This window comes from Cicer arietinum, chromosome 2 (genome assembly GCF_000331145.2).
Source record: "Cicer arietinum cultivar CDC Frontier isolate Library 1 chromosome 2, Cicar.CDCFrontier_v2.0, whole genome shotgun sequence".
Classification (NCBI taxonomy): domain Eukaryota; kingdom Viridiplantae; phylum Streptophyta; class Magnoliopsida; order Fabales; family Fabaceae; genus Cicer; species Cicer arietinum.
Window position 1 is genome coordinate 37063107 of NC_021161.2, and position 7890 is coordinate 37070996.

At 30.3% G+C, this 7890-nt stretch overlaps 1 protein-coding gene and 1 long non-coding RNA gene across 3 annotated transcripts; one reads left to right on the forward strand and one right to left on the reverse strand.

The window, feature by feature from the left end:
• The first annotated feature begins 25 nt into the window (after positions 1–25).
• On the forward strand, positions 26–3139 carry LOC101494015 (uncharacterized). The gene is made up of 3 exons (XR_012161940.1): positions 26–1096; positions 1228–1290; positions 2621–3139. It is a non-coding gene; the product is annotated as an uncharacterized lncRNA (long non-coding RNA).
• Positions 3140–5116: 1977 nt separating this feature from the next.
• LOC140919478 (uncharacterized) lies at positions 5117–7213 on the reverse strand. 2 transcript variants are annotated; one of them, XM_073365525.1, is made up of 3 exons: positions 6903–7213; positions 6505–6561; positions 5117–6019 (listed from the first exon to the last, which is right to left on the reverse strand). In XM_073365525.1, exon 3 carries the CDS (start codon positions 5907–5909, stop codon positions 5328–5330), a length of 582 nt encoding a protein of 193 aa, XP_073221626.1. In that variant the 5' UTR covers positions 5910–6019; positions 6505–6561; positions 6903–7213; the 3' UTR covers positions 5117–5327. The 2 variants fall into 2 exon arrangements, 1 of the variants encoding a protein (XP_073221626.1); XR_012162077.1 differs by having other exon boundaries at positions 5610–6019; positions 6496–6561.
• Between the last annotated feature and the right edge of the window lie 677 nt (positions 7214–7890).

Sequence of the window (7890 nt, forward strand, 5' to 3'; positions counted from 1 at the left end):
GGATTTGGATTGCACCTCTCCCACCATTGAAACCAGCTTAAAGCTCTTCCTTCCAATGCTAACAGAATCGCCTGCATTTTCTCTTCTTCTTAGACCACTTGCAACGAAAAATAGCGATCTAGCTTGCGTGTCCAACCAAAAGCGTCCTCACCGGAAAAAATTGGGATTTCCAATTTCCGCCAACGATTTTGCCCTTTCTCCCTGATGCATTCACGATCTCCGATCTCACTGCCTCCATCACCATGATCGTCATCAGATCGCACTCCTAATTTGCTTGCGATTGCAGCAAGCAATTCTTCGGTTTTCTTCGTCCTCGCTTCATTTAGGTCAAGCCTCGTGCGTATTTCTTCTCTCTCTAAATTCCAATCATCCGAAGAACAAGCCATGTTTCTCGTCAAAACCATACGCAATCGCAGCGGAAACAACCGATCACAGGACACTAGAATCGGTGTCTCTGATACCAGTGTTACAACTTGTAACTCAGAGAAGAGGAATTAGGGATAGAATAGAAGAATGCTATTAAGAATCAAGGTGTTTCTGAATTGAATGTATTATTTTGCAATGAAGAATATGTTACAAGCTTAGAGAAGAAAATTCCTGATTCCTTATGAATCAGTCCAACCAATTCTACTTCTTCCCTAACAACCCCCTAACTGCTCCTAACAGATTGCTATTTATAGTAATCTGTTTTGGCTCCAATTTCTAACAAAATGACAGCTAAGCTCAAAAGAAAACTAACTAACTAACATTCTTTTTATTCCTGCTCAAAAGAAAACTAACTAACTAACATTCTTTTTATTCCTTCTCACATATACATTCCCAAACCTATTTTTATTCGTATCAAGGAGCCATTTCCATTCTTGTGCCATCATAGCATGAATTTATCAGTTTGATTTTTATTTGATCATAACTTCATAATGCATTTTTTATCTTCTTAAAATGTAGCTCTCATGTTCCATTGTGATTTATGTGTGGGTTTTTTTAATTTAGGTATACAAGCCAACGTGATATTTCTCGTGCACGTCTTTGGTTCTATGAAGGGAAAAGAAAAATTATGCTTTACACAGAGAGGTCTCATTTTTACCACAGATATAAGGTTGTGCACGGAGAAATAGATTTTCTCCTCCCTTTCTTTCATGTAGTTATTTTCTTTAGTATTTAAAAGTGGTATGTTTTGGCAGTTTTGAAATTATTTTTATATGCTCTTATTTTCCTCTTACTCAACAGATTCGAGGTGTTCAGAATTTGATCATTTATTCGCTCCCAGAGAGGAAGGAGATTTACCCTGAGGTAAGCATGCTTGTAAATAAAGTAGTATATTTCTCTCTGTCTCTCTCAAGTCTCAACAATTCACCGAGGAAGTAGTATAAAATAGATGTGTAGTAGGAATCCTTCAAGCTAAAAGTAAAATTTGAGGAAAGAATAAAAATGTATATCAAAAGAGTAATCTTGTTCTTTTGCATGAAAAACACTAAAAACCTGTGCTCAAGGACCCAAGATGAAGCTAAGAAGACAAGCCGTCACATAAATTGTTTAGAGGAAGAATTTCATGTCTGAAAGTTTTGGAATTATATCCCAGTCAAATTTATTGGTCTGCACTAACATAGCATAGTCAAGATAACAATGTAGTGTAGACAAATTTTGCAGTGACAACAACTAATATAGTGTAGACAATGTAAGTATGCATCTTCAATTAAACAAACAAAATACTAATAGTAACAACAACTAATAGTAACGCATGTTTTGAATATAGTGTTGCCAATGTAGTGTAGACAAATTTTGCAATGATAGCAACTAATATAGTGTAGACAATGTAAGTTTGCATTTTCAATTAAACATACAAAATACTAATAATAACATCAACAAATATAGTAACGCCCGTTTTGATAGTAACGCGTTTTGTATTTCTTCTATTTAAACAGAAAACAAATAACCATATAGCCAAACATTTAATCCTACCAAAATTTTTTTTTTTTTAAGAGTGATAAACAAATTGTCTGTATATTTAAACCACTACGCCAAAAATGACATTTTATAGCGCGCCTTTTACAGCACTTACTAAATACAAACGCTCTTCTAAATATATTTTAAAAATAACGGAGCATATAACAACACTTTTTTGACAAGCGCTATTGTAGAGTCATATAGCGTTTGCACATAATTTTTACAAGGCTTTTACAGTGCTTTTACACAAGCGCTGTATAATGAAGCGCCCTCACATAATGTTTTACAACGCTTTTTTGACAAGCGCTGTAAAAGACTTGCACTTTCAAATAATTAAATGACCTATTACAGCGCTTTTTTTACAAGCGCTGTAAAAGACATGCGCTTTCAAATAAATAAATGACCTATTAGAGCGCTTTTGTTATAAGCGCTGTAAAAGGTCACATAATTGAAGGACCTATTTGAGCGCTTATTCTACAAATGGACTGTAAAATCATTCACTCATTCACTTTAAATAAAAATCATTTACTTTAAATAAATAAAAACAAATTTAAAACAAAATTACGAACCTTCATCACCTCTACTATAGGAACCCTCATCTCCTTATACTATACTCTGTTTGCTGTTTATTTTTTATCTTTTTTGAAAGCATGTACTTACTATATGAGTTTATTAGGTTGGATGGAATGAAAGTGGTCAGCCAATCGACCCCAACAACTCCATGTTTGTAAGTTACATTGGAGCTGTTGTTCGTCAAAATATCCCTATTACAATCGATGACTGGAGAAATAAGGCGTTGAAGGATGCCAAAGATATATTGTGGAATGATATACAGATAAATTTTTTGATCCACTCTTTTGTAATTTATTATTTTTTCCATTGAAATACTTTACTCAAACTATATCTTTATTTCGTTTGCAGACTGCTTTTGTTCTTGATGAGGTGAGAAAGAATTACGTCTTGAGAGTTGCTGGAAAAATACTCAGGGTTTTAAATCAATCAACACCTTATAAATATTTCTATTCCACATTTTATTCTCACATTTTCCATATTTGCATATTAATTAATGTATCCCTCAAAAGGTTATTGTTGTACGTAGCGAGTCCTGGATGAATTCTTGGGAAATACAGTTTTCCCGTTCATCTCACAATATATTATACTCATGAATTCAAACGCTCTTTCAATCCTTACCTTATTTAGATGTTTTCTCAAACACAAAAATCAATGGAAGTTTTCAACTGCAACAGTAGACCGACAAGGTACAACGAGCGAATCCGAATAAACAGCGAGTTCACAAAATCGTCGAGACGCGATTGAAAAATTATGCAGAGCATAAAAATAATTGTTAAATAATTAATAATAATTTTAGGAAATTAAAGTGGAGTCAAAACGATGAGAATAACTGTAAAAAAAAGTCTTACCAACTCGTTTGAGCGCCAAAATGGTACGACTTCAATTTCAACGCAAAATGCAAATGAGTAGTTTTTTCTTGAAGGTTTCGACGAGAGGAATCCAAAAACGATGCCATTTTTTTGAGTCGACAAATGTGGTGATCGGAATTTTCCAAAAATAGCTCGTCCAACGAAAGATATGCAGTTGTTTTTTATGAAACAGAGCCACAATTTATAAAATTGACACCAAAAATGGATTTAGTGGGCAATTTTGTGTGGACAGAGATTGGGATCGATTCAAACGATTAAGAATTGGTGGAAATGAATTTGAGAGAAAAATTGTTTCGCTGCCATTAGTCTGATTTTCAACTTTTATTTTTTTAATTGCAAAATGAGTGGTGTAGATAGCAAATATAGAGGTACAAGAGTAAAATTGTAAGGTCCAACACAAGATAGTAAAGTCTGAGGCAGCGGGTGTAGGAAATAAAAATCCAACCTGTAATAGCTCAAAATTAATATGCAGAAGTAAAAAAATAAAGGTGTAAACAGTCGTCTGGTCAAAAATTCATTTTCTAGGAAATCTAATTTTAGTCAAAACTCTCATTCTAACATAATAATATTTTTTCTTAACATAGATAAATCTAATTTTAGTCAAAACTCTCATACTCAAAATAGTAACTATAATTATTACTATAATATGTTTTCAAAATAATAACATAAAAATACATCATCTTCATAGATTAGTCGAAATGATAAAATAAATAAATCAAACATCAACAAGTTATATTAATTACTATATCAAAATGAATATGTATAAAATCATCTTACCGTAACAACTATATAGAAATAAATAAAATCAATATCAATATTACTAATATCTCAAGATAATTATTTATAAAATAATTAATTAAAATAAGATAAATTTAAAAATAATTAAATATAATTGTGTGCACACTTAACATTAGTCAGCATACAAGGAAATATGAAATTAACTACAAACACACATATGCGTAAAATCACCTAAAATCTTATATTTTAAAATGTGTACACTATAAAATATAAAAATATAATCTTTGATATTTATATTACTCATTTAGTCTAACATGTACAAGATTAAAACATCATATAAAGAAAATTAATCTTAAATTTAATTAACTTATATTCTAAAATAATTTTAACACCAGTTTAATTATTTAAAATTATATTTCATCAATAAAATAATTTATTATAAAATTTGGATTGTTAAAGTACCTTTATCGTCTCTTCAACCAAGAATCGTTCAAATTGATCCCCAAAAGAAGACTCTTTTAAAAATTAACCTTCCATGTTCATAAGACTAGACTTTATTTCCCTCACATTGACCCACAATTTAACCTTGACATCAACACCTATTGCTCCCATCGCACCAAGGATCTTAAATTGAACACATTCCACATAATTTAAATGGTTTAGTTTTTGAGGGAATAATTTTATTTCGTGCGATGGGATATTTGTTTTGGCATATTTCTACTATTTGTTCATTTATGATCATAAATTTGAATTCTCATTTAGATTCAGTTTTAAAAAGTTGGTTATCTAATAGGTATAGTAAAGAAGAGGATCATGAATTCATTATTTTTAATAAAAACTATTGTAAAAAATTAAAATTATTAATAGTTATTCAAGATGGATTTTTATCTTGACATTTGTTGATAAAAAATAATTAATTAATTGTCCATAAATTATAAATAAAGGAACTAAATGAGATTAAAGAAGCGAATCTGTTATAATAAAAAAAAAAAAAAGATCACATACATAAGTTTACATAAATAATAATACATGGTATGTAAAACATATACCATCAATATTTTTTTGAAAGGTATACAACGTCAATCTTAATATTATTACTATTTTGCATATTTATAGTGTATGTTTTATTTTATATTTTATTTTTACAACTAATAATACTTTGGCCTTCTATCTGACCCATTCCCATTCCCTTTCCCTTTCCCTTTATTCCCTTGTTTTATTTCTCCTCGTTGGGCTTTTTCTGACCCTTCCCATTTCCCTTTCCCTTTCTTCCCTTGCTATTTTCTTTGCCTTCTGCTTTGCTTCCTTTGCCAAAGCTATTTTCTTTTGCTTTGTTTCCTTTTCCGCAGCTCTTGTCTCCATCACTGATTCCCATATTCTCGGCAAAATGTGTACATTATTAGTTTTCTTTGACCAGTATGCTTCAAATTTCCTATATTTCTCTTTATTCTTCTGTGCTTCGCTTTCCTTCTGCTTTGCTTCCATTTCCTTCTGCTTTGCTTCCCTTTCCTCCTGCTTTGCCAAAGCTATTTTCTTTTGCTTTGCTTCCTTTTCCGCAGCTCTTGTCTCCATCACTGATTCCCATATTCTCGGCAAAATGTGTACATTATTAGTTTTCTTTGACCAGTATGCTTCAAATTTCCTATATTTCTCTCTATTCTTCTGCGCTTCGCTTTCCTTCTGCTTTGCTTCCCTTTCCTTCTGCTTTGTTTCCCTTTCCGTCTGCTTTGCTTCTTTTTTCATCATCCTTTCTTCCCTTGTTTTATTTCCCGCACCAATGAGCATATTTTGATCAAAAGATTCTATATCTATGGGTTTTCGCCCACCATCAAGCTTATCTACCAAAACATTTTTCTTTGACTCTTTTGTATATTGTTTACCTTCTTTTAATGTCTCTGTTGCCACAACAGATAAAAGAAACAATGAACAAAGGAAACACAAATTAAAAGCTTTGATTTTCATCACTACAATTTTTAAGAATTTAATTGTTGTGAAACATATGAATATACTCGGCAAGATAAATAGGTATGAAAATCAAAAGTAGATTTATTAAATAATATATTATTTAATTGGCTTTCGAGAATATTGAGCCATTGAAGGGTTATTGAGCCATTGAAGACATGCGCTTTCAAATAATTAAATGACCTATTACATCGCTTTTTTAACAAGCGTTGTAAAAGACATGCGCTTTCAAATAATTAAATGACCTATTAGAGTGATTTTGTTACAAGCGCTGTAAAAGCATTGCGCTTTCACATTATTAAAGGACCTATTACAGCGCTTATTCTACAAGCGCTGTAAAATCATTAACTTTAAATAAAAATCATTTACTTTAAATAAATATAAATAAATTTAAAACAAATTTACGAACCCTCATCACCTCTACTCTTGGAACCCTCATCTCCTCTACGTACTGTGCGCCCATCTACTGCTCCTCCTTTAAAAAAAATTGGATACATTGTCTCAGGTACTATATTTATTAATTTCTTGTTGTCACGAAAACTAATAAATTGTTACATAATAAATATTTTCTTTTCGATATTTGTTGATCTGTTCTGTTTGAAAATATTTTCTGTTTTGAAATTGTTACATAATAATAGACCTTGGTTTCCATTTTCTAATATTCGATATGTGTACTATATATTGGTATAATGTTATCAATAGCTTATTATTTTTGTAACTACATTTATATAGGTCATATAATATGGACCGGAAATGGATGTCAAAGGCTTTTAAAAAAACAGTCATATAACATAAGAAAACAAAGAGGTCTTTTACAGCGCTTGTCCTTCTGCTTTGTTTCCCTTTCCTTCTGCTTTGCTTCTTTTTCCATCATCCTTTCTTCCCTTGTTTTATTTCCCGCACCAACGGGCATATTTTGATCAAAAAGATTCTATATCTATGGGTTTTCTCCCACCATCAAGCTTATCTACCAAAACATTTTTCTTTGACTCTTTAGTATATTGTTTACCTTCTTTTAATGTCTCTGATGCCACAACAAATAAAAGAAACAATGAACAAAGGAAACACAAATTAAAAGCTTTGATTTTCATCACTATAATTTTTAAGAATTTAATTGTATTGAAACATATGAATATACTCGGCAAGATAAATAGGTATGAAAATCAAAAGTAGATTTATTAAATAATATATTATTTAATTGGCTTTCGAGAATATTGAGCTATTGAAGGGTTATTGAGGTAAGTAAAGTGTTTAAACTTTGACAACTACGAGGTTGCTTGATAATTTCTTTAATAATAAACATAATTCTAGGCTTTTGGTAAACATGATTATCATACGTTGTCAATAAAAAATAGTTATCGACACGATAAAAAAATTACTCTTTCAAATTTTTCTCAATTACCTTTGATGTCTATAAGTATTATTTATTTATTTTTTGATTTAGTCATTTAATTTATATCTCATTAGCTACTTAACTTTTAAGTTATAATACACTTACATAAATATAATGTTATTTTTTATAAGTTCTGTTAAAAATATATAATGTGGCCTTTAAGATATTAATATGTGTATAATAGTGTTGATGTGGCAAAATAAAAAAATAAATATATTTTTTAAATTCATTTTTCTTAAAAATAAAAAATTTTAAAAATTCTTCTAACCTAAAAAATGAAAAGTCAATGTGGTTCTTAGAATTTTTCTAAACAAAACATAAAAGATTAATATGATAATCATTTATTTTTATAATTATCGCACTTGTATTATTATACACACTACGCAAAAAATGTCATTTTATAGCACGCCT

Coding starts and splice junctions, on each gene's coding strand:
- LOC140919478 (XM_073365525.1), bottom strand. CDS start 5,909: ATGCTCATTGGTGCGGGAAATAAAACAAGGGAAGAAAGGATGATGAAA.